Source organism: Rhinolophus sinicus, linkage group LG03 (genome assembly GCF_036562045.2).
Source record: "Rhinolophus sinicus isolate RSC01 linkage group LG03, ASM3656204v1, whole genome shotgun sequence".
NCBI lineage: Eukaryota > Metazoa > Chordata > Mammalia > Chiroptera > Rhinolophidae > Rhinolophus > Rhinolophus sinicus.
Window position 1 is genome coordinate 183,516,559 of NC_133753.1, and position 27,769 is coordinate 183,544,327.

At 33.7% G+C, this 27,769-nt stretch overlaps 1 protein-coding gene across 4 annotated transcripts in view; it reads left to right on the forward strand.

Annotated features, from left to right (window-relative positions):
* Nucleotides 1–27,769, forward strand: part of CDH10 (cadherin 10) — a 145,870-nt gene that overhangs the window by 91,272 nt on the left and 26,829 nt on the right. For all 4 annotated transcript variants that reach the window (XM_074329047.1, XM_074329048.1, XM_074329049.1 and 1 more), the window contains exons 3-7: nucleotides 2,430–2,724; nucleotides 4,335–4,454; nucleotides 4,890–5,057; nucleotides 24,534–24,721; nucleotides 26,174–26,427. In XM_074329047.1, the coding sequence (XP_074185148.1) occupies nucleotides 2,430–2,724; nucleotides 4,335–4,454; nucleotides 4,890–5,057; nucleotides 24,534–24,721; nucleotides 26,174–26,427 (1,025 nt within the window). The remainder of the gene's footprint in view (nucleotides 1–2,429; nucleotides 2,725–4,334; nucleotides 4,455–4,889; nucleotides 5,058–24,533; nucleotides 24,722–26,173; nucleotides 26,428–27,769) is intronic.

The window sequence follows — 27,769 nt, forward strand, 5'->3', positions numbered from 1 at the left end:
CGTAGCACTAAAATGGAATAGTTCATTTACTTTTAGAAGTACCTGATTCCTATGAGAGTAAACAAATATTTCTCAATTAAAATTGTTGAATGAGTAGACACTAAACATCATACCTGTCTACTACAAACCACAAAGTTATCTGATCAAATACCTGATAATATCAATAATCTTTTCTTGAATTATTTTGATTCCTAGACAGAACATGAAATTGATGTCTGCCATTTGGAAAATTGCCACTGTGTTGCGCATTTATTTAATTGGAAAGTTTCCCAGAAACTATGTGCACTTTCAATTACTAAAAAGCATCAATCTTGTGACTTTTGGAGAGTGGTTCCCTGGACAACACAGTCATAAGTTACTTCTGAGAGCTTTTTAGTTAAAAGCAAATGTTTCTTGAGTTTTCAACCTTACTTTGTTGTCAATGAATGGCTAAAAATGCAGTAAAAAACTATTTGTTACCTGGCTTCTTTATTTTTTCCTCCAAAGTACATAGCCATTTTGGGTTTTCTTTATCCATTATGTTTATAATGATGAGTTATTTGCCCAGAACTCAAAAAAATGGAGTTTGATCCAAATTTGATGTCTAAATGCTAATTACTGCAAACCATTAAACAAAAAGTAGCCTGCTTTTGTATATCCAATAATACCAGTCATACAATATGTTAGGCATATGTGTGTGTTTTAAAATATTGTCTTTAATTTAAACAGTTTTGATGTCCATATACAAATGTTTTCACAGTTAGTTTCATTGACATAAACTCCTATAAAGAACACTTTCAAATAAGAAACAATACTTTACATAAAAAGTGATCCCTTTAATATTTTACATGTAATTAGATGAAAATATGTATCAATGTAAGTGATCTAAAGAGCAAAAAAAAATCCTATTTAGATAAGTATCTCTCTAATTTTTTTGCATAATTGAAAAATATTTTCTCCAATTTTTAAATCTCAAGGCTACAGGTCAGTCTGCCTTTTCTGACTTATGACTGCATTGCATATATAAATATTTAAAAGAACATTTATGTGATGATTTCTAAGTTATAATGCTTTATAGAAATTTAGAAAATCTACACATTTTTTTTTTAATTTATTTCTTATTGCTAAAAAACAATAAATTTAAAAAGCATAGTCTCTTATTGGAAATAATCAAACTGTGATCTTAGCATAGGCAATGTTTATTCATTGGGTGGTACAATTAAAGAGAAACTTATAACCTTATGCTTTACAAAGCCGTGCTCTGTCCCTCCTATGGCTAAGACTCTCCCTTCAGGGACAGAATTCCATGGGAAGCAGGGGATAGTCATATCTGGCCCCCACATATCCATTTCCAAATCATACTCAAGGTACTTGGGACCCATTATCCCCTTTTCAAACATCCCTGAACTTGCTTCTAGGCCCTAGGGAATTCTCTTTTCCAAGTCCATCACTCAAAGACCAGACTCACTACTCCATTTACATGCACCTCTAACTCTGAGGGTTGGCCCGGTGCACATCTGTAAAAGACAACACAGATGGAATTTGTCCATAACACATGGCCTCCTTGTCTATCATTTGTGTTGAAATAGAGTGTGCACTGGGCCGAGATGTCCACATGAATGAAAGCAAAGCTCTTTGACATGATGAGTTGATTCTGGAAGGTTAGTGTGTGGCCATAGGCAAGGGGGCAGAAAAAGGCTTGCCTCGCACTGCCTGTGTCTGCACCCAACTTGTTGTCTGAGGTCCTTAAGAACATAGTTCTGACAAAATAGAACAATTTATTTTATAGTTCACTAACTTGATTTATAATTTCAAAATATATAGACAAGTGTTATGTAGACATCTATGTGTACTTTTGTTCTGAGACCCACAGGTATTTGCAGGCAGTCAGTGTCTTGTATGAATCCCAAATGATACAAGGTATTTCTAACATAGGAGCTGTGTTTCATACAACTTTGCCTGTCTTACAGTTCTTAAGATATCACTAATCCCCCAAATGGAAATGCAATAATTAATAATACATTTACAGGAGATGAATGTCCTGCATAATACGAGAGTAAAAGAATTTTCCACTCACAGAAAGAGATGAGAGAGGCAATGTTTACACCAGCATATCAAGACTGATGACTTCTGTCTTGGTCAGGAGTTATTTGCCTATGAAAGTGGTTATTTACCAAGCAAAGCAAAGAGGGGAAATGTGTGTGATTTATTTTTATTACTTTTTTTTCCATTTAGAATAAAAATCACCCTGGTATATGAAAGGCAAGCCCTATTGTTTAAAGTATATACTATATGCGTGTGATCATATTTATTCAACTCTCATTTCAAGAACTAAGATAACTGACCCCATTTATTCAGTGATGGGACATGAGAGATCTTCTTTGAATTCTTTCAGCATTAGGTACCTTCAGACATTATCCTGGATATTCTCTTTTTTTTATTCCCCTTAGCTTCATTCAGACCAAGATAAAGGAGATGGATCACTCAAATATATTTTATCTGGAGATGGAGCTGGTACTCTTTTTATTATTGACGAAAAAACAGGTGATATTCATGCCACAAGAAGAATTGATAGGGAAGAAAAGGCCTTTTATACTCTACGTGCACAAGCTATTAACAGAAGAACTTTGAGGCCAGTAGAACCAGAGTCTGAGTTTGTGATCAAAATCCATGACATCAATGACAATGAGCCAACATTCCCAGAGGAAATTTATACAGCTAGTGTTCCTGAAATGTCTGTTGTAGGTAAGTTCATTACAGCATTTATGACGGGGTTCAAAAAATATTTTTTTAAAAATCAAGAAATTCTTAAAATATTATGATCAATTGATTGAAATCACCTTTGATTCCCTACTCAGAATACATATTCAATTTCCTCATTTAGGATATGAGTTCAAAATAAAAGAATGCATTTTTTACTTCCTATTGATTTGTAAATTTTACAATACAAATAAGTAGACACTTTCCTCAAAAATCCAAGAAAATACCATTGAACTTCAATAGAAAACTATGAAAATATATATATATTTCTGTCACATGGATTTGGATAACAACTGTGTGAAATTCTGAACTCAAAGGCATTATAAGTACATTTAGAACACGGTACATTTAGTATTTGCAAATATACTCTAGTCATTTGCCTAGAATTTTTATGGATTATTGTGATAATATGAATGATAGCATTGATGAGATTATCCAATTGTTTAATATTAATTATTTTTTAAAACCTTTCATTATAACCATTATATATAAAAGTCTGCTGATATAAATCTTTTATTCAAATATATCAGTTGAAAATTCACGTGCAGATATAAAATTACATTTAGTTTAAGTGTAAACCTCTAAGACCAAAGACATGAACGTACTAGAAGTATAAAATTCAAGAAAATGAAATTTCCCTCATCTTCATAAATAAGTAGAAATTATATTTGTAGGTAAAGAGATTTAAGCCTTTTATTATTATTAAATAGAGGATTAAAAAACTAAACATCAAAAACAATGAGAATATTTTTAGAGCTATATATTTGGATTTAGTAGAATAGATTCATTTCTTAAATGTGGGAGAAGTTGTATAAACCAATGGAACAATTGTGATACTTTTTTCCCTCTTGTAACAGTTGTGATAATAAATTTTCAACTCTGCATTTCTCAAAAGCATTGTTCTGGGATTATTTAATATTTACTTCACTAAATCCCAAGGACTTTTCACAATTGCCTTATTATAAAGCCCTTTTAAATATCTTGAACTTTATTAAATAGCTTTTATTAGTTCATGGAACATGGGTTCATCTTGGAATGTTTCTAAATTTAAATTTTAATCTATTCATAAAATTGTATTCTAGAGCAGATGTTAATTATTTTATAGTTAATTAGTGGATAGGGGAAAGAGAAGCATACTTACTCCTTTGTGATTAGATATGACCTTTATATGAAACAAATCAATTATGTGAAAATAAATTTAAATGTAAAACCTAAGCATTTGTAAATTGACTACATTTATTATAATCTGATATGCGGTAACATTATCTATTGTATGCATAAAAATACACCTGTTTGCTAAATAAATATGTAGTTGAATTCAGCATTTACCTGTAATAACACTATACATATATATAAATTATATATATATATGTGTTTGTGTATATATATGTATATATATGTGTGTGTATATATATATATATATATGTGTGTATATATATATATATATATATATGATTTTCACCTAAATTATATATAAATGTTTCTTTAAGAGGTCATTATTAAAGCCAAAAATCATTCAAGTCTTCCATGAAAACCAGTGCTTTTGCTCCTCCTTCTGGTGCTGTGCAGAACTAAGCTGAATTTGGATACTTCAGGTACTTCTGTGGTGCAAGTCACAGCTACAGATGCCGATGACCCTTCCTACGGGAACAGCGCCAGAGTCATTTACAGCATCCTTCAAGGACAGCCGTATTTCTCTGTGGAGCCAGAAACAGGTCAGGAACCATAAATCGCTGTTAATTTAACAGTTTGTATGATCTTTGTAAGTTGAAGAAAGTTGGGAAAATAAGAATACAACCTTAGCCATAATACTCCCAGAAGCATGAGGATACCACACTTAGGATTTATTTCAGATCTCAAAGTTTCATGATTGAGTCAGCTCATGGACATATACCTGTTTGTATGTTTTTAATACAGGTTTATGTCACTGTACAGCACACATGGAATTCTTTAGGAAATAGAATAACACCACACATTGTAAAATATTTACATTGAATCACCTTTACAACTTCTAGACAGTAAAACTTAATAGCAAAAACATATTTTGCCGTTCAGAAGCCCCTAGTGTAGATAAGCATGTTGTGGGCTTAATCAACTATTAATTGAGATTTTAATGAAGATAACAAATGCTTTTTTGTATTTTCTTCAAGGTATCATCAGGACTGCGTTACCAAACATGAACAGAGAGAACAGGGAGCAATATCAAGTGGTGATCCAGGCTAAAGACATGGGCGGCCAGATGGGAGGCTTGTCGGGGACCACGACGGTGAACATCACGCTGACAGATGTCAATGACAATCCACCTCGCTTCCCACAGAGTAAGCTGCCTTTAGTGTTCTTTCTTCAGGGCAAAAGCTTTAGAGTAAAAAAATAACAGGAAAAAAAAAAAGTTGTCAATCACTGAATATAAAACACATTGAAAAATGTGCTACAAAAATGGAAAAGAAAAAAAAAAGCGGGAAATGCTGATGAATTCACTGTTAATTGAAATGTTAAAAATTAAATATTTCAGACATATTTCATTCAGAGACAGGAAGATCTATGATCACAAAATCCCTGCATATATTCGGCATCTACGATTATAACCTAAAAGTATGTTTTTCAGTTAGCAAAAGGAAATAATGTTTTATTGGAAAACAAAGTAAGTCATAATTCTACAATGAATGTGTTTATTTCCACTTAGAATTTAATAAGGAGGATCTTAACTTGAGGGTAAAGCTTTTCAATAAAAAACTCTAATTTGACATGTTAGAAAGGGCTACGTAGGGAGAACTTCACAAACTAATCAGATCTGTGTTAGATTTTTATTTAATATCTCTGTTTGGAATGACAATCATACTACAACATTTTGTATTTCTGATCTATGTATAGATCTATGTTGTTTTACAGAATTCACCTTCAAATTCTCAAAATAGGTCAATAATAGGTTAAGAGCCATTAGCTTCTGGCCACATAATCCATGTATTTATCCTCTTATACAAATTTGATAGACATGCAACTGGACAGGATTCTATCAGGTCTCAATGGATATTCCCAAGATGTAACCATTTACTGTTGATCTAAATGATCCTAGCGTTCAAGTTGGAATTTCATGTTGTGAAACTTCATGAATTTGGCATAAAATGTCGACTCTCATATAATCTACGTACTTAATTTTTAGGGCTTGCTGTGTATTAACTTCTGAGTTATCTCCCTATTTTAGGTGTTTTTTACCATAAAGTACTTTTGTCATAAAGTATTTAAATACAGCTTTTTGAGACGTTTATATCTTCATACTAAAGACCATTGCACAGAAAGAATTATGGTCTGAGAATTCACTGTATTATTTTGACTCTTTAAGTGCATTTTACCTCTTTTTGTGCTATTTTTTTATCTAACTTTGATTATTGATAGTGCATGATTTGAATTGACTTGTTAAAATCATGTGTGTGGAAATATCATGAAATTCAAATAGAATTTTCTTGAGCAGACTAATCATATGCTTATGTATTTGTGATGATTCTTTTGTTAGCTATTTATGGGACATGACCCTCATGTCTGCTATTGTGCTGTTTGGTTCAACTCTGTGTGTTTTGCTTAATGTTATTTCAAGTAATCAGTTTGCAGCTCCAGGTTACATTTAACATTGGCAGGGAAAAGAAAACCAGTAACAATCCTTTATAACAGCTGGAAAACTAATTTAAAATTTTTAATATCATTGCATTAAATAGTCAAGATGTGGAGAGAGTTCCACTGTTTATGAAGACCTTCATATGGAATATCACTGAAATCTCACAACAAGCCTGTGTAGACTCATTGCTATTATTATTATACCCAACATACAGAAGAAGTAAAGAAGGTTCAGAGTGGAAACGATAAACAGAAAGTAGTTTCTGCTGTATAGAAATACAACGCAACCAAAAATGTGTGCCACATATGTAATTTTAAAGTTTCTATCAGCCATATTTAAAAAATTAATAGAATCAGGGACACTTATTTAATCATATGTTTTATTTAACCCAATGTTATCCTTTAAACATATCATTGATATAAAACTTATCCAGATAGTTTACATCATCTTTTTTTTATTTATTAATTCTTTGGAATACCTACTTACATCAAGTGTTTTCCAGTTACATCAAGTCTCATTTCCAATCAATAGCTATGTGAGGGTTGGTGGCTTGGCTAGTGGCTGTCAAATGGGACAGATTAGGAGTCATCCTGCATGAGTCCTAGAGCTGTCTTCTTAATAGTGTATCCACCTTGGTCAATTCAACTGACCTCTCTATTTTTCAGTGCCATTCAGTAAAACTAGATAGCAATTCATACTCCATGGAGTGGTATCAAATTAAACAATTCAATGCCTGTGAAGTATGTGACTCAGTGACTGCCACTTGTGTATTTTTGTGCTCAATAATGTCGATTTGTGCAAGTGCTGCTGTAGCACTATTATTATTATTATTACTAATTAAATATTATAAAAGTAGGGTCAGAACGTCCACACAGATTGGCTGTTCCAAATTCAACATTTCCCAATATGCTACATCTGTGGAGGATAACATTCTCAGTCATGTGGAAGGCATAGGGACACACGAAAATGCAGACATCTTCTTTCATTGTTTAGCTTAGTTTATTGTGTGGGTCTGTAGCAGTATTTCTCAGTCAGGGAGTTTTGGCCCCAGAAAACATTTCACAAGTTCTTGAGACATTTTTGTTTGTCTGCATTGGTGGGTGCTACTGGCACCTGGTGAGTGTAAGCCAGGGATGCTGCTAAATATCCTGGCAATTCACATGACAAAGAATTACTGGGCTCAAAATATCAACAGTGCCGAGGCTGAGAAATTTTGATGTGTTACATGAGGATCTGTTCAAGTGAAATCATATATTCATTTATCTAAAAATATTTATTGAGAATACTATTGCACCAGACAATATTTTAGAAATTAGATATATGAATTTTGCCCCCCAAAAAACAAAAAACACTGCTTTTTTGTTCCTAGGACTTTTCGTTAAAGCAGGGGAGGCAGATCATACCTAAGGAAAAGCACTGTATACGTACCAGGTCTTGGATGAAAAAGAGGAATATGTGTGTGACAGGGGTAGGATAAGGAAAGGTCTCATTCAGGAGGTGATATTTTGTAAGAACACTTCAAGGTGAATTAGATCCAGTCATATACAGAGATGGGGGATATCTTCTAATTAGAGGGAATAATGTGAGAAATCCTGAGGTTAGAAACTGAATGATGTATGTCAAGTTCTAAAGACCAGTGTGGCTGAATCATACTAAATAACACAGAGGTGGTGGGAGATTAGATCAGAGAGCCCTACACTCACAGTAACATTGACAACAGTAAATTGTCAGTGGTATTAACCAACACATAACCAAGTGCCTGATCGAAGTGATCATTATGATCTTGTGGTTTTAGAGGTGTATAAATATGTGACTATTCATATAACATGCAGCAGAATGAATCTAACAGAAAGGCAACAGATTAGAAGGTTGGGGTACACCTGAAAAACTGAGTCCCAAAATTATTTTCTGCTTTTTTGCTCTAGATGGAAATTGTATTTTTCACTCAAAAAGATATCTCTGTTGAAATTGTTTCAGAATCCTGGGCTATTTAAAGAGCTTTAATTTAATTTTAAAAGCAATAAGTGAAGGACAAAATCTGGTGCTTACCTTCCAGCACTGTATTTCCAGTTAAGCACATGATGATTAATAAGTCTTGATTTCTGATTATCAACGGCTTAATGTCTAGCAAGATATTTCACTATGAAATGATAAGTGTGGTAATGAAACTATGCAGAGTGCAATGGGTGTACAGAGGGGCAGCACTCATCCAAAATGGGGAGGAAAAGGGGAATGATTCATCCTTTACAGGGGAAGCTATTTTGGGAGAACCTGTCGCTTAACCTAAATCCTTTCTTAAAACTATTACAACTACCGTAAGACATAAGAACAGGAAAAGAGAGGTCATGAAGTTGGAAATTAGCAAAGTTGCCAATTTATGAAAGGGCATATTCTGCACAGGAAAAGAAGAACATGCTTCAAAGTGACAGGGTTATTTTTGGTGATGAAACAATAGGTGACTATAATGTTTGCTTACCTGTATTTTCTATTTTTTAATATATTTTTGTAATTTGATAATTCTAAGAAAAACAGAATAACAAGGGATAGAAAGGGGAAAAAAAGTGATAATTGCTTTGAAGAAGTCCAGTAATGAGCACTGGATAGCAGCTGTTGGGATTGACATAATAGAGGTTAATTGTGGATGATCTTTCCCAGGACATTTAAGTAGAAATTATTATTGTTTTAGAAGAAGCTTGAGGATAACAATTCGAGCAATAAAAAATAGGCAGGAAGAAGATGGAAGAAATAAAGCCTGCACACGAAGAAGCTGAAATGCACAAGAAAATAACATACAAAAGGAATATCTGATAGTAGTTAGAAGATATTCTGGGTGAGGAGTGGGCCAGTAAAGAATTTATGAGAGTCTCCCACATCGCAGGCTCTAAGCAGGAATTAGGCTACATTGGCCAGCAAGGAGCCTGAGCTACTGCTTAAAGGTGTAGACAAAAAAGCGATAGCCACATGAGTGTACAGTTTAATGTCAGGTAGTGTGGTAAGTGATGTGAAGAACATAAAGAAGGATAAAGGACTAGAGAAGGGTAGGGATGCTATTTTAAGAAGGATGCACAGGGGAGCCTTCTCTAAGGAAGCCTCAATAATTTCAAAGACTGAAATGAGTAAAATTAGGCAATTCAGCTTCTCTAGGCCTCAGTTGTTGCATATCCAATACTCACAGTGTTGCAATTAAGAAATCAGGTTGAGTATATAAAATGTCTTCAATAGTAATTGTAACGTTTAATAGGTTCCATACATAGACTTCCCCCCCTTCTCTTTTCCTTTTGAAGGTGTGTGTCTAATGTTTCTGATCTTATTGTTTCCTTGTTCTGATGCTACATCGTAATTCTTTTATGTCCAACCAAATACCTTAAGTCTGGAGAGACCTATAACCCTGGCAACCACAACAAAATGAATGCACTTACCACATACAAAGAAATAAATGCTTCTATAAATGAAGACACTAGAGCAAATTTCCCTGTTCTCCAACCAGTCAAACATTCAATGGTCCTTGAATTTTGACATGTTTCACTGTGCTAATGTAGAAAAATGTTATATTTCCTCATCTTTAACCTCCTGGTATTCCCATTTGAATATTTTAGTCTCATTCCCCTCATTTGCTTCTTTCTTTCCCTAAAATCAGAGAAACAAAATAGACTCCATGGGAAAAGTCTATACAAACATTAAATTACTGGAACCTCATCGTTGTAGGAGTTGGCAAAACCCACTGGATAACAACAGGATTTGTGCCCAAATGCCCCACCTCCCGTTTTTTAAAGCATCTCTGAGAAAATAGTATGATACTTACTTTTAACCAGGTCAGAGTCGGTGATTAAGGGATAGCTCATCTGTGGATTAAAAAAAAAAGAAGAAAGAAAAAAAGAAAAAAAAAAAAAGAGAGAACACAAAGGAAGTCCAGGTCTAGAGAAAGAGTTTACAAAAGCAGTTATGCAGATGGTTAAGGTCTCAGCCAACCAGGTGGTGCCTAGGACTTGCTTCTAGTTCTTGGTTGGAGCAACATTTCACTAGGACTCAAGAAGAAGGAAGAAAAGTAAGCAGAGCAGACTCGGTGAGAAAGTTCCAGTGCACAAATGAGCCAATTCTAGAGCATAGTTCAAGAAGATCACAGACCTTTATTCACATTTAGCTGCTTTCCCACACATCCTGTCACAGAGACAAAAGACAAAGAGAGTAGATTATTTTTTCCTTCATTTTAACAGTATGGGCTCCTGAGAAACCCAACTTTCCTAAAACCATGTCCTTGGTCTGTTAGCTTTGTCACAGACATATTTGGACACAACTTAGGTGGACAAGTAGGAGACAGGGACCAATAACAAGTACATATATGTAATGTCAGTTGAGCTGAGGCTTGGTGAGGGACAAAAATATATAAACTGCACACAAAATATATGATTGCTCAGGCTCCTTGCTGGCCAATATCATATGGTTAAGTGATGATCATGTTTGCGTTCATGTTTGATCTTCTTAAGATGTTTCAGGATACATTGTATATAGGTAATCAATATCAAATGTATGAGAATTTGATATATAAGCTTCCAGATCTATCCCAAGCACACTCAAAAGAGTGAATGTATTGCTATCTACTACATTTTTTTAAATTGGTGAAAATAGTAGAAAAAAATCAGTTCTTCACCCTTCCATTATTAGTTCTGAAAATTAATACAGAATTAGTTACTTGTAGGAAAGTTTATATTAAGGTAAATAATAGGTGATGGGAAATTTTGGTTGTGCAAATAAATTTAATTGGACCCTAATTTTCTGAGTATTTTGATACCATCTCTTTCTATTTTGCACCAAATTATCACTAAAGATTACGCACACCTACAGCCAATTCATAATCAATAGTAAACAATTCTAGAATCAATCAGAGCCTAAAAGATATTTCATATCTATGTTTGTTTCTTTTATCTGAATTACCTTGATTGGCTACTGACTTAACCCATTGAAATACATAAATATGGATTTTCTCATTTGCCTAAATTAAAAAAAAAAAGCAGCAGGATAAAAATAATAGTGATAGGCACAGTTTTACAGTATACATTAAACACTATAGAATGAAATACTGAGGGTGCCCAAAAATGTATACACAGGACTTGTATTCATCTTTTGTTATTCGTATATATTGAGTATTACAATGTTAATAGTTTTTTTTTTTTCCTTTCTTAAAATGCGTATACATTTTTGGCACCCTCTGTATAAATATTAACATATTTAATCTTCACAAAATCTGTATGAGGTAGATAATTTTTTGTTGATTAAAAATAAAAACCTGAAACAAACTTAAGTCTGCCAGGAAATAAATAAGAAGTTGGGGACCCAGTTTCTTTGGCTCAAAAGTCTGTGCTTTTAACTCCTATACCAAGAAAGAAATCCGTATAGCAAAGGCTCTTTTTGTCTTTAACAGTGTATCCCACATTTAGTCAATTTCTTAATTCACTTCCAACTTCAGGTAGGGCATACTGAATTCTTAAAATGTCTGTCCATTTTAATACAAACACAGAAAAATCAAACCTTTGCTGGTTGGTGCTTTTTCAATATGTAAGGACCCAGCTTGACTGGCTCCTTTGCTGGGATCAGTTAAGTAAACAAATTTGGACAGATAAACAACTTTGCATGATACATGGTCTTTCAATGAAATGTCTATATGATATACACAGGGATTTAAGACGTGTACATTCAGTGAGCTGTGAGACTACTTTAATCCTTGCCTAGTACAAGAGAGATTTAATTTAATAAGTGCTGATTTTCACTCTGTAAATAGAGTCAACCTCTCCTCTGCTGGGGATTCCAAGATAATGTAGGCCCCAGGCTGATCTGCATAATTCAAAATTATCAAGTACATTTCAGCTAGAGAGAGAGTCAGGTATTTCCCAAGGAAGATGCTTTAGTGTGAGAAAGAAGGGAATTAAAAATGTCTCTTTTCCCCTTCTTTTATTATCCATAGAAAAGAATATCCTTATTTTCAAAAGCACTGTTAGATATAGCTGTGATTTTTCTGTGACCACCAAAATACTCTCAAATATTTGTGGGATTTTCACCATGGTTCCAATGCCTATAATTAGTGAGAATTACAAAGAAATAATGTGATTAAAGCATTCCTTGATTTATTAAACACTGACTGAAGCCCTACAATGTGGTAGGAACTAGGCTAGGAAATGATAATAAACTAATAATGTTAAAGTGAGATATAAAATACAGGACAAATCTACAAATGATTTGCATTTTGAAAGGTTATGCAGACGCAATCTCTCTCTCTCTCTCTCTCTCTCTCTCTCTCTTTCTCTCAAACACCCATACATACACCTTTAATTTTTTATAGTGTAGTTTGCAGTTTCTCTCATATATTGTCTCTCACTCTTTGTTTCTGTATGTAGATGTTGGTTTTGTGTATAAATATATACACATAGATATATGCATAAATGTAAGTATATATACACACATGTATATATACATATATACACATACATGTGTATACATATTAGTTTGGTGCAAAAGTAATTGCTGTTTTTGAGATTATTTTTAACCTTTTAAACCACAGTTACTTTTGCACCAACCTAATATGTGTACACACATATAATGGAGAATGATGCAATAACATTTATACAATACTTGTCAATTAGAACACAAATCATAAAATGATCATTAACTCTTCAGATGTAAGGAGATCGGGAAAGAAAGAGAATATTATTTAAGAGTTTTCTAGGCAGGAAAACAAGGGGCATTGAGGGGAGAGCAATTTTGTTAGGGTGGAACAAAGGTGACATTCAAGGAAATGTGTGTGATTTGCTATGGCTGGACCCCGGGCTTTGAAGCAGGGGTTGTGAACCATGAGAATGGAAGGATAGGCAGTGTTAGCTTTATGAAAAGGGTTGGATACAAAAACAAAATGCCACATATATTATCTAAGGGCGCATTGTTTAGGAGATCACCAGGCACAGTTCTGCATTTTGACTAATTATTTTGGCAGCAATAAAGCACACTGCTTGGATCAGAAGAGCAAGTGTTGATGAGAGTCTGAACTAATGCTGAGGAGAGTAGGGATTTGAGAAATATTTAAGGGGGTGATACCCAGGAATTAATAATTAGATCGATAAAGAGTTTGAGGGCGAGGGGAGAGCAAAAAATACTTTCTAGCTTTCTACCAGAGAAGCTTGTGAAGAAAGACACGGGGATTTCAATTTGATTTGAACATTCTATATTGAAGGATACTGGGTTTAAAATATCTAGTAGTTCGTGAAATGAGGTGCAAACATGATATATAAGTGAAAACAGACATGTATGATCTCAGCTTGGCTCAATGTTTAAAGTGACATAACTAAGGAAATATACAATTCTGCAAGTGTGATGAAATATGTAATTCCCTAAGAGAAAGAGCGTTGTGTGGAAATTAAACAAAAAAACCCATGAGGGACTCTCCAGTGGAAAGTGCCTTAAACTGAACTAAACTAAACTACTTGGTAATTTGCGTAACGGGATTCCCTCTGTATTATGGTTTCCTCTGGAACAAACTTGGAAAATACCTCTGGGTAGGTATAGGTATAGATAAATAGATATAAAACTAGCTGTGCAAATATATTCAGACTCAGACTGCTTTTGCAGAGTTTTTACTATGCCTACTTGGAGACACATTGCAAAGAGATTGAGTACTTGATAGAATGCAATACGTTCATGAATGACTAAAGTTATGTTAACCTCCCTGAAGCCTATATGCTTTTTATGTCTCTACACATTGCAATAGTGTGTGTTCATTGATGCCAATCAACTTGGAGACAATTTCAAAGAACTACACCAGCATGGTTTCCCTAGTCTGGGGATCAATGGCAACTTCTCTGTAAGCTTTGTCTTGTCCTTTTCTCAATGGCACAAACAGGAAACTAAGACATTGTTCAGCAGATGTTTTGCTCTAATTTAAATTAAACGCCCAAAGCTAACTTGGTGATCATGTCTCCAGGGCTCACAAATTTAGGTTTCTGTCTTTTCTCCGGTGAGAGTCTTCAGTTCCAAAGCCTCAATCCTTTGTCAATCTCTGGTGTGACTTTCAGCTCTCCTCTCCTCTCTCCTAAATGCCCATTTAGCATTGCATAATTTCCTTAACTACGCTGCAATTTCCTCCAAGGAGCTTTATCTTGTTTTTAATTTCTTCCTGTTAAGCTCATTAAGAAACATCTTTTAAACATTATACAATGGAATGTTTATAAACGTGCATAATTGTGTCATTTTTCTTACAGCAAGTATTATTTGAGATTATTATGCAGCATAGAGAAGTTACAATAAGATTACCCACACAGCAAATAAAAGAATTAAACTAATGTTAAATTATTTTATTGATTCATATATGTGTTTCTTTTCTTTTTTGTTTTTTTTTTGTTTTTAATCTCAACTCTGGAAAAGCGAGTTCTTATGTAAATGAATAGAAACAAGGGCAGGGAACAAAGGAAAAAGACAAATTATATCTCTTTGAACCTCATTGTTTTTTATTAAAACAAAACAGCAACTATTTGTTGCCAAGCTCCAAACCTGACTTTGTCCTTTTCCCCCCTCTCAGTTATTTTCTGGCATCTCTTTTGTTGTTCCTGAGGAAGTCACCCCTGTGACATCTCTTACTTTGTCTTTCCTCCAAAGCCTCTTACATTGAGCTGTCAATTTCTAATACAAAATATGCAGCTTTTTAGAAAAATATTCAAGTTCAAAGGTCCTAATGAGAAAAGTTTTTTGTTTGAACAAGTGACCTGGAATATTGAATCTTGATTTCTAAAAAAAGGCAAAACGACATCAGATTAAATTGAAATCTTTAATAATGAAAATTCCAGTGCTGTGTGAGGTTGTCAGTAAGTCTCAAAGTACATTTATTTACGGAGCCATATGTTTTGCTCAGTCCCTAAGAAGTCTTTGCAATATTACTTTTTAGATTTTTACTTCTGAATATAACTTTCCACATGTGATACAGAATGGCAATTACCTCTCTCCTCCTCAAATTCATGTCTTTGTACTTGTCGATAACCAAACTAAGAAATATTTCTCTGCTCTAAACATTAGCAGAGAAAACAGGTGATTCAGTCTGACACCTGGGAGTGAATCTGAAACAACTGTAAGTTGGAATTGATAGGAAAATGGAGAGTGTACCACATAATTAAAGCTCCATCAACTGTAAGATAAAAATAAGGAGCATGCAAATAAATGTCTTAAGGAAAGGTGAAACTTAAGGAAAGGTGAAACTTAAGAGGGCTGACAGGCTCAACTTTCCTTTGGCCAGTGTATACATGACAATCTCTCTCCTTTCTGGTTCCCCTCCTGCTGCTATCCCTACATGATAAACATCCTTGCGGGATATTAATTAAAGTAATGCCAGTTTGCTTGACAAACTAGGATATTTGAGGTCAACAGACTAGTCTTGGAAATGAGTAAAAAAGTATGAAAGAATATCTCTCATACATTTAAAATAGAGAAATATACTTTTTAACTTTCAAATAGGCTTAATAAAACTTGTCTTCAAATTGGTTTATGAGCATAAACATAATAATTCCAGAGAAAGCATTATTGAATTATGTATCTTCGGCACTGAATGATATTTTATTAAATGAATTAATTACTAAAGTTGCCATGTAATCAAAACAATCATGGGTGTGTATATTGTATGTGTATATACAACATACGTATCTTTATAATATAATTCCTTGAATTATTTAACAGACATAAATCTATACTACTTTGATGAATGGACTCAATCTTAACCATGGCTTCTCTGGGAAACACATTTATTAATGTTTCAAGGAAAAATAAATATATGTATGCGCGTAGATGCACACACACACAACTCATCTACTGTGTGTGTGTGTGTGTGTGTGTGTGCGTATGTGTGTGTGTGTGTCCCTTTCAATAAATTACTGTGGAAGAGAATGGATATATAATTTAGACTTATTATAATAAGAACCAATGCAGCATGATCTCATCCCTGTTTAAGTCTCAGAAGGTAATGAAAATTAGCATGGATAAAGCTTACTTTAATCAAGTGAAATAAATGGTATAATGAAAATAATCTTTGCACCAACCAAGAAATAAAATGAAGTGATAAATAATTTTGGATCCTTTATAAGAACTACAATAAGCAGACAGATTTTCAAAATCTAAGCATGTATCTAAAAATACAAGCAATCTTTAAAAAGTCCAAGCTAAAAATAAAAAGTGGGAGAACAAATTCCCAGAGACAATACTCACAGTGAAATCTATGTGACAAAAAAATTAATAACACAAAAAAGGTTTCTTTTGTTCTCTCTCTCTCTCTCTCTCTCTCTCTCAAATGTATATCCATGATGTGGAAACTTTTACCATAACCTGATAATCTCTAATATTATCAGAAAGTTTTTCTGTTTAATTTCTTTTAAAATAATTTGCATCAAAATATGAAATTCACAGTTTTTCTGTTTAATTTCTTTTAAAATAATTTACATGAAAATATGAAATTCACAGATGATTTTTCAAAAAGAAAAATTAACCACCCCTTCCATTCTTTCTCACCCTGATCTCTAATCCTGACAGAAAACAATCTTAAACTGTTAGATTTTTCAGTTCATCAGTGTTTAGCTACAATCTCTAACTAATATTTTCTTATCGTTAGATGTTGAAAGATTTTTATGTATTAACCTTTTGACTTCCTTTCAGTATTGATGAAAGTGGAGCTTAGTAACATCTCAGTCTATTCTCAACCAAATATAATTTTATCACTTTTATATGAAAAATCTTTTCTATCCACCATTCTCAGCATCCCTCTCTGTCTTTCTATTCCAACAGCATTCTCATTAAAGAACAAGATTCATCCAAGATTTTTTTATTGTCTAAAAATAACTTGTAATTTTCAAAATGAACTTATAAAAATAGTACACTATTAACTTTGTAAAATTTAGGTCTTTTGTGCCAAACTGTATAATAGAACATACGCTATCTCTCAGAAGTCTAAGAGAAAAAGCCAAGCATTTTATGTTCCATACATTAATTTCAGCTATTAATTATTAGTGATCCATCACTTTAGCAAAATTGTATTTCCCCAAGTATTACAAGTTTCTGGTTTTAATATGCTACATGTGCAGCTGCTCAGAATTTATTAGAGGATAGCCTAAAATATTTGGTTTCATTTGGGCAGCATTCAGAGTTGCAAACCTGGAGCCCTCAGTATTTCCATTCCAACAATGGAGTAGCTAATCTCCATAGCTCAGGAAAACCTGCCATCCCAGACACTTCTTTTTTACTTTCCTAGCTGGATACATAGCTTTCTGGATCTCACGTATTCCTCTATCTTGATTTATTCTCTTATTTTCCTGGAACACATTCTTCATTAGGTTCTTTAAAAAGGTCCAAAGGGAGGGAAATTTGCTGAGTCTAAAACTACCACATTATCACATTTGATTAATATGGTGGCTAGAGTGAGAATTCAAGGTTTAAAATAATTTTATCATTAAATTTAAATGACATTGCTCAAAAATTTTGTAGTATCTGGGGTTACCTTGAAAGGTCTATTGACATTTAGATCCATGTCTTTTTTTTTTTAATCAAACTCACAATATATTAGTTTTTAATTGTGCATACTCCCTTCCATTGATTTTTTGGCTCGCTAATTCTCTCCTTGGATGATTAATCTTTTGTTTAAGCCATCTCAATTTTTTTGTTTTTAACTTCAACTATTATATTGTTAATACCTATTTATTGGTTTTGGCTCTATATGAATATACTTAGCCACTTTTTATTCTCTAGTGAGAGTTTTTTATGAATACCTTTACTTCTTAAAGTATATGAATCTACATATATTTCATATAGTTTTGCATGTGATGACTCCACATTAATTGCTTTGTTGATCTGATTCAGCTCGAGGGTTTTATTTGCTTTATTTTTTGCTTTTTGATTTTCTTTATTATTGTTGCTTTTTAGTGTTTTTGTTTTTGTGCTGACGCTCATTTCTTTTCATTGTTATTATATAGAAAGACATTATCCATATATATATATATATATATATATATATATATATATATATATATAATATTTATGTTCCCCAAACAAAATGTTATTGAATTCTTGTTGTTTATGGTTTATAAAACTAGTATCACACTATATATAATTTTCTGAAACTTGAGTTTTTCCACTTTGAATTTTGCATCTAAAATTTATCCGTATTTTGCCCACATAAATGTAGCTCACAGTGTTCATGTTTTTATTTTGTCATGCCATGTGATTATATAACAGTATATTTACCTATTCTCATGGTTTGACATTTGGGTTTTCTTTTTTTAAACGATAATTCTGTATGGAATTTATGCAACTATTCTCATACATATTTTATTGCATGGTTTTCTTTATGCTAACATTTTACTTCACATTATATAATCACTTATTCTTTCAATTATGAGAATCGTGTCCCCTAAAATTATACTATGAAGTCCTAACTCCCAGTACCCAAAGTGTGACCTTCTTTGGAAATAAGGTCTTTACAGAGGTGATCAAGTTAAAAAGAGGTCATTAGGGTTAGGGCTCTAATCCAGGATGATTGGTGTCTTTGTAAAAAAAGGGGAATTTGAACACAGAGAACAACATGCACAGAGGGAAGATGACGTAAATATACAGGGATGCAGGCCACGTAATTGGAGCGTGCATCAACAAACGAAGGAATGCCAAGAATTGATGGCAAACACCAAAAGCTCGATGAAGCAAAGAAGGATTCTCCCCCTAGAACCATCAAGAAAAGCATGGCCTTGTCAGATACCTAGATTTCAGACTTCTAGCTTCTAGAACTACAAAACAATAAATTTCTATTGTTTTTAGCCACCTTGTTTTTGGTGCTTTTTAATAGCCATTTTAGGAAATTATATACATAATATATTTTGGGAAATAATACATGTCCCAAAGCAATTGTGCCAAACTTAACACCCATCAGCTGTGCATAATAGTTCCTATTATAGCACTTACCTAACACTTGATTTTGTCAGACTTACTTTTTGTTAATTTAGTAGGTGTAAAATGGTATGAAATTTGCACTTATTTAATTAAGATCAAGTCTATTTCTCCTTGTTCATTTGTCTTTCTTGTTTCCTCTATTGTAAATTGTTTTCCATTTGTGTTCTTGATTAATTTTTCTTATCTTTCTTATGGACTTTCAGACATACTCAGTCACTATTGGTGCTGAAATTATCCTCTTTTCTTTATTTGTAACATATTTCACTTTCTGCTTATTTTTTTATTTATAGAAGTTGTTAATTTGAGTATAGATTCATTTAACAACCTTTTATTTTATGCTTTCATAATCATTTGTCATGTTTTAGACATCCTTTCCTTACTGAAAATCATTAAAATATTGACCTACATTTACTTGTAAATTAAAGTTTTAGAATTTTTTTTTGTAAGTTTATGAATGTTGTAGATAGCCCAAAAGATACATTCTCAGAGTTTTTATCTAAAGTTTTGCATGTCTGAAGGAAATAAGAAGGGGTCCTTTCAGGATAAAATTGGAAATTACCAAATCTCAGTATATTCCCTCTCCCATGTAGGTTAAACCTGTCTTTGGTAGTAAAGTAATTTGATTAATATACAGATATCACTTAATATTTTGTAGTTCAAGCATTTTGAAAAACTGAGAAAAAAGTGAAGAAACTTATGATGTGCATTGGGAGGGGACATCTTGTGCTAATTGAGGCAGAAACCTGCAGCACTTGGCAGAGCTGAACTTATCTTCACTGGGAAATTTCAAAAACTTATTTGTAAAGAGTGCTGATAAGATATTCCATTAAAATACTAAATATCTATTACTTTGCTAAGACTACATATACACACCAGATAAATATGTATTTGCATATCTGTATATAGATGTATTGGTGTATATATACATATACATATAACACATATGTCTTTATGAACATGTATGCATATGTGTTTATAAATGCATGTGGAGGGGGTATGTGTACCCCAAGAAGTATCTGACATTATGGTCTATATCTTAGGGTACCTGATTCCATCATTTGCCTCTCTTTGTATTCTGAGTTAAGTATTTACAACTATATTTTCACTGAGCTATAATGCATCTTTCCAGGGCCTTAATGTCCCTCACTTTTGTACAGTGGAGGGAGAAAGGTATGAGAAGAGTCAGGCTAGAAGGGTCCTCCCAGGTGGTGGAATGTCAGTGGTTTTCTTATCCATATACAGATTCTCCCTGAAATGGTGTTAGACTACCTTATGATGATGGGTCCTTTGCCCCTTCGGTTGTGGTACCACAGTGACATCTTTCTCCCTTAGCATTTAAAGCTACCTATGTCTGTATAAATATAGCCCTCCAATGTCACCTGAACCCATACTATGAATGTGAAATGTTTTTTAGGGTGGCTTATGATCACCTTTCCACTGAATGCAAAACATTTACCAGTCCTAGTTTATTATGGAGACAATTTGCTGTTGAGTAAGCACGCTGTGTGTGTGTGTGTGTGTGTGTGTGTGTGTGTGTGTGTGTGTGTGTGTTAAGTGGAGTTTGATACATGTCCTCCTTGTTTTAAGACACCATAAAAATAAAGAACAATTTTATAAAAATGGCAAATAGCCTTACACCAAAAGTAGGCTTCAGTTTTCTACTTATTTCTCTAGGTTCTCTTTTTCCCTTTGATTTGGGGCTTGTACTTTTTTAATACCTTCAAATGTGTGTCTCTGTCTCTACCTGTGATCTATAAGTATTGTTTTTTCAGCTAAGAAGTTGAACTGAAATAGCTGGCTTGCATTGCCTGACACCAAATCTGATTTAATGTACTTTAATCAACTAAATTATCTTTTAGATGATCAAATTTTCAAAATGCTGGCTAGTAGAAGCAAGTTGATTGGTTTCTTTGTACTTTTCTATGATCTCATTAATCTTTGGCGTGGCACATAATTTCTGTCTCAAGAAATCCTAATCTCACTCTCCCTTTCATTCCTCAAACCTAGAAACAATAAATCTCCAAGAAGATTTTGTTTATATTATAGGAAAACACTTTCAGTCATGACCAGTGTTTGGGCATTACAGTTTCACACTAGTGAGATGAAATTCTAGACCTTTTTCGGTGACAACAATTAAAACAATAAATGCAGCTACTTTACAAGTATGGATTTATAAATAAAGATCTGTATAATCATTTCTAGTCACAGTGTTCCTATTAAATACTTTTGTTCTATTACAGTACAGCATTTTCTCTTATGCTGAAAAGTCTTAAATGCTAATGTTATAAATATCACAGCATACTAAATTCCTTTTGAAGGATACAGATATTTTATTTCTGAAACAAAGATCACCTAATATATTAAAAGAGAACAACTTAGTGTTATTTAAATTTTTATATCAAAGACATAATTAGATTTTTTATTTCAAATGCAAATAGTTACCTTGCTTTTTGGCACTTTGACATATTTGTACATTATGAAACAAGAATTATTCCCTTTATTAAAATTTTTGAATATATTCACTATTCAAAAAACATTAGTGTGGCTATATTTCATGTATGCTCTAGACTTCAGAAAAGATAATCATGGTACTAAAGATTTTAACAGAAACCAGATTTTATAAGACATTATAAACCAAATAAAGAAATTAAGAATTTATCCTAGCATCAATAGTAAGTACTTTCAATAGAGCAGTGATATCATTGTCTGTACTATAGAAAGCCAACTTCTGCTACCATGTAATAAATCAATATATTGAGGTGCTGCTTCTATAAGATTTATTTTTTTAAAGACAGTTCTTGCAGTAAGTAGGCTATATATGATGATCTGCAGTATATATATATATGATCTGCAATATATATATATATATATATATATATATATATATATATATATATATATATATATATATTTTCAAGAGGAAGAGTCAGAGGTTGCCAGGCAAAGAATTGTATAGACAATCATTCATAGGAAATAAAGTATATTAAATTAAAGTAAGAAAAACACATTGAAAAAACCTTAAGTAGACTAGTTTTATGGAGAAAATTAAGGGAAAGCATGACAGGAAAATGGAGCCCATTTGTGGAGGGCCAGCCTCTGTATGGTTTATTTGAAGCAGGATGGAAGCAAAGAGTTTGAAAGCTCTGAGTAATTAATTTAAGCAATGAATCTGAGCAATTGATGAGATTACTGGTTTACAGGGGTGTGCCTGCAGCATGTAGAAAATATCAGAGATTTAATTGGATTTGGCCAAATAACAGGAGCTGGTAGAATAGTTAGGAAATTACTCATTTTCCAATATTTAAGTTCACAGATAGTGGTTATTACACTCAAAAAACACAGTGGGAATATAATGGTGAAAAGAAAAAAAAAGTCCCTGTTTTGTGGTACATCCTCATGGTACATACAAATAAATAAGTAAAATAATGCCTGGCAGTGGCAAGTGATATGAAGAATGATTGGGAGTGGTAGTCTCAGTAAGGTTATTTCAGTAAGGTTGTGGGTGACAGCACCTGAGGAAGTCACAGTTGAACAGTCACCTAAAGGAAATAAGCGAGGGAGCCATATGAATATCCAGGGACAGACATTTGTTTTTTAGAAGAGCCAGCAAAGGCGAAGAGAGCCCATAAGCTAATAGCCAGGAAATGAGTTGAGAGTTGCTATGAACAATGTGTTACCAAAGACAGAGAGAAAAGTTTAAAAAAATACAATAAAAAACAAAGAATGCAGGCTAGCAGACTAACTTTAGTGTGGTAGAAACTGATTCTTAATTATGTCTCCTAAGAAATGACTTCCCTAGAGCAGATGTAGGTGCTAGGGGCCTGTGTTAGTTTGATAGTGCTGACATGACGAGGTGCCACCTACTGGGTGGCTGAAACAATGAAATCTTAGTTTCTCACAGTTTTGGAAGCTGGAAGTGCACGATCAAGGTGTCAGTGGAGTTGGTTTCTTCTGAGGCCTCTCCTTGGCTTGTAGACGGTCATCTCCTCCCTGTGCCTTCACATGGTCTTCTCTCTGTGCTTGTCTATGTCTAAATCTCCTCTTCTTATAAGGACACTATAATATTAGATTAAGGCCCACCTCATATTCTCATTCAACCTTAACTACCTCTTTAAAGGCCCTGCATTCTAATACAGTCTCATTCTGAGGGACTGAGTGTAGGGTAGGGGTTTAAGATATGGATGTTGACACCCAAATACTCAGCGCATAACAATGCCATTTTCTCAGATTTGGTTAATTGCATTATATGAGGGGTGGGGCATGAGAGAATTTCATGTGAGGGAAATAGCATACAAAAAATATAAAGACAGATGTAGGAAATTAAGTATTGACCAAAAAAAAAAAAAAAAGAAGGATTTCATGGAAGTGACTGAAGGCAAAATACGGTAGGGAAGATATACTCAGTAAGAGCATGAACGCCTAACAGGTCTGCACTTTATTATGTATATTAAGAAGAATTGCTTAAGGGTTATGAGCAAGAAGGTGCTATAATCAGAAGGGTGCTTCAGGTTGATTGATCTGTGGGTAAGAGTATATAGTGATCAAGTGCAAAACACAAATCTCATTAACGGTAGAGGTTGTTCGTGCTGGAAGCACATCTATGCACACCGGGGTTTGGGTAAATTGTTATTTTGCTCTGGAATGGAGAGAAATTTGTCACTATGTAGTGTCTTTATATTGACACTTTGAAGGGCATCTTTGTATTTCTGCCACAGACTATCCTTTGTTTCTCTTGTCACAAGTAGAAATAGAATTCATTCTGATTATGGCTGATTTCATGGAATTTTGTAATGTTCTGCCTGCCAGTAGAAATAAGCTGAGTAGTATAAAACTAAATACAAAAGGAAAAATAATTAAATATAAATATTCACTGCTTAATCTATACTTTGCTAGGATTGCATAAGCACACACAGGTACATATATGCACTCAAAGCTGAGCTCTAGCTTTTTGTGCAAATTCAAAAACACAACATACTCATTTTTAAAATAAGAATTCCTAATACAGTTAGAGGTTGGTACTCACTATTCATAATATACATGACCAAATACTCCCAAGTTCCACATTTTCTGTACCTAGACTTTAATATTATTTATATGGTGTATTCAAGTTATTAGTCAACATCGAATGTAGAGTTTAAGACTTATAATATTCTCTCGTAACACATTATCTTTCAATATTCTATTGAGAAATCTCTCTTTCTCTCTCTCGCTCTCTCTTTGTTCTTTGCAGACACCATCCATCTTCGAGTACTTGAATCCTCCCCAGTTGGCACAGCCATTGGAAGTGTGAAGGCAACTGATGCTGATACTGGGAAAAATGCTGAAGTTGAATACCGAATTATTGACGGTGATGGCACTGATATGTTTGACATCATAACTGAGAAGGACACACAGGAAGGCATCATAACCGTGAAAAAGGTGCACTGCCTCAGTATAAATAAGCATCTGACTGTTTAGAAAGTAGAGATTCCAATATGTACTATTCCCTGTTGCATTATCCATTAAGAAATCTCACCATCACGTTCAAATGTAGTTTATTTTGTGCATAAGTCTGAGGGACATAAAGCCAAAGATTTCCTTGGACATTTTGACCAAATGTTTCGTTGACTGAAACATAAAACATGAGATTTTACAAAATTTACAAGGCCAAGTTAATATATGTGTGATTATATTTCTGAGCCACATTAACAAAAGCCCTCCATTATAACATTGTTTTCTTAAAAAAAAAACAAGAAACAACCACACACACACACAGTTAATAGCTAATAATGGCAATATGTCATCACAGTTGGAGGCATAAAAAGTAGCATACCATCTATCCAGATGTATGAAGCAATAATTAGAGTTACTAATAAAAAGAGACAGCATGGATTGGAAGATAATTTAATTGTTCACATTTTCCCTTCTGCTACATAAATTAAACTTTTCTGCTAACATATGCTCATTGGTAGTTTAAAGGTACAGTTTTTCTTTATTGTAGAGTCAGTACCATTATTATTTAAAAAAAATAATAATAAGGCACAATAAAATTTAGGTTCCGCTGAAATATCCTGAACACTCTGTATGCATAAAGTAACCACTAAAGCCCTGGTTAATCGTGAAACTATCCTGAGATTCTATTGCATGGCCCAAGGTACACAACCAACTGATTTTAAATGGACAGTGACCAGCAAAGAAGATTGGGGTAATCTGAAGCTGCAATTTTTTGTTTGTTTGTTTGGTTAACAAAACATACTTTTTAGAGAGGATGAGAGTTGAGGGGCTTGATATTATACTTGTAATGGTTAAACTATATCAATATTTAAGGAACTTTTTGTTTCATAATATAACCTAATTCCCAATTTGCTATATTTTATTTTTTTCTTTACCAAAAGTTTTATCTTCAGTCTCACATAATTGTTGAAAATTTTATATTAGTCTTCAAAATTTCATAAAGTTTATGTTGTACCATGAGCCCATTAAACTGAATGGAAATATCACAACATACATTTAAAAAGATAGCTGAACTTTTTTCTTAGAAAAAATTAACCAATACCTCAGCACACACGTGGACATACAAGCACATAATCTGTGATACCATTTGTTGTAATGAAGCACTATATGAGATTTCAATCTTTTCCATTTTTTCCAAGATTTCAAATCTCATTTTCATATGTTCTGAAGTCTCATACATTGAATATATAAAAAGTAAAAATTGATTCCTATTGATATGTGAATATTACATTGTTATTTTTATTACTTCCGTTTATTTACAATTAATGAACTTGAGGTAAAGCACTCAATCAGGCTTTTAAAATCATACAGTAACTTGGAAGGAACATATAATCCAATTTCCCTCACTCTAATTTCATGATTTTTTCTTTTATGCAGCCACTTGACTATGAGAGCCGAAGACTTTACACTCTAAAGGTTGAAGCAGAAAATACACATGTGGATCCACGTTTTTATTACCTAGGGCCCTTCAAAGATACGACAATTGTGAAAATCTCCATAGAAGATGTGGACGAACCTCCCGTTTTTAGCAGATCCTCCTATCTGTTCGAGGTCCATGAAGATATTGAAGTGGGCACAATCATTGGTACTGTAATGGCGAGGGACCCAGATTCCACCGCTAGCCCCATTAGGTAATTATTTCTATGTTTAAGACTAAAGGAAACCGTTCTGCAGGTAAATGCAGAGCTCATGAAATTCTATTTCAAGTTTTTAATACACTGAAAGATAAGGAGGTCTCTCAATAAGTTGTCCATAAATGTAGTGAGCACAAGTGATTAAAATTGTCTCTGTTTTGGGGAAAGGCATCCACCTGAAACATGGATCGTACCATCTGCTTGTCTTCTTCAGGTATTTGGTCTGACCCTGGTATAGAACACTATTTCATGTGTTCAGCTCTACATTTTAAATGTAACCAAATCACTTTATTTGCACTTTTCAGATTCTTAAGTAATAATATGTGAGATTGAGATGAGTCTTAAGAATTAAAAATAATATAATTATAGCAGTGTTACAATGCAGGTATAGTATAGTTTTAGAAACTCCCCTATATGCCTTCTGTCAAAGAGGGAAAAGGGGTTTTGGGTTGTTATTTTGACCGGCAACCTTATGGTTGAGAGTACGCATTCCAACCCACTGAGCCATCCAGGAGCTCAGCGGCAGCTCAGCTCAAAGTGCCGTGTTCAATCTTAGTTGCAGGGGGCACTGCCCACCATCCCTTGTGGAAGTCGAGGAATCGAACCGGCAACCTTGTGGTTGAGAGGACGCGCTCCAACCAACTGAGCCATCCAGGAGGCAGCTCAGCTGAAGGTGCCATGTTCAATCTTAGTTGCAGGGGGCAGAGCCCACCATCCCTTGTGGGACTCAAGGAATTGAACTGACAACCTTGTGGTTGAGAGCCCAGTGGCCCATGTGGGAATCGAACCGGCAGCCTTTGGAGTTAGGAGCATGGAGCTCTAACCACCTGAGCCACCGTGCCGGCCCCCTCATTGAGGTTTTTATTTGCATTTCTCTAATGATTAGTGATATTGAGCATGGTTTCATGTCTGTTGGCCATTTCTATGACCCCTTTAGAGAAATGTCTCCTCATATCCTCTGCCCATTTATTAATTGGGTTGTTTGTTTGTTTTCATGTTGAGTTGTATGAGTTTATAAATTTTAGATATTAACCCCTTATCAGATGTATTGTTGACAAAAGTCTTCTCCCATTCAGTAGGATACTTTTTTGTTTTATTGATTGTTTCCTTTGCTGTGAACAAACTTTCTAGTTTGATGTAGTCCCCCATATTTATTTATTCTTTTGCTTCCCTATCCCAAGGGGATATATCAATAAAAATATTATTAAGGATAATGTCTGCAAATTTACTTCCTATATTTTCTCCAGGAGTTTTATGGTTTCCAGTCTTACATTTAAGTCTTTAATCCTTTTTGAATTTATTCTTTACATGGCTTAAAAAGGTGGTCCAGTTTCTTTCT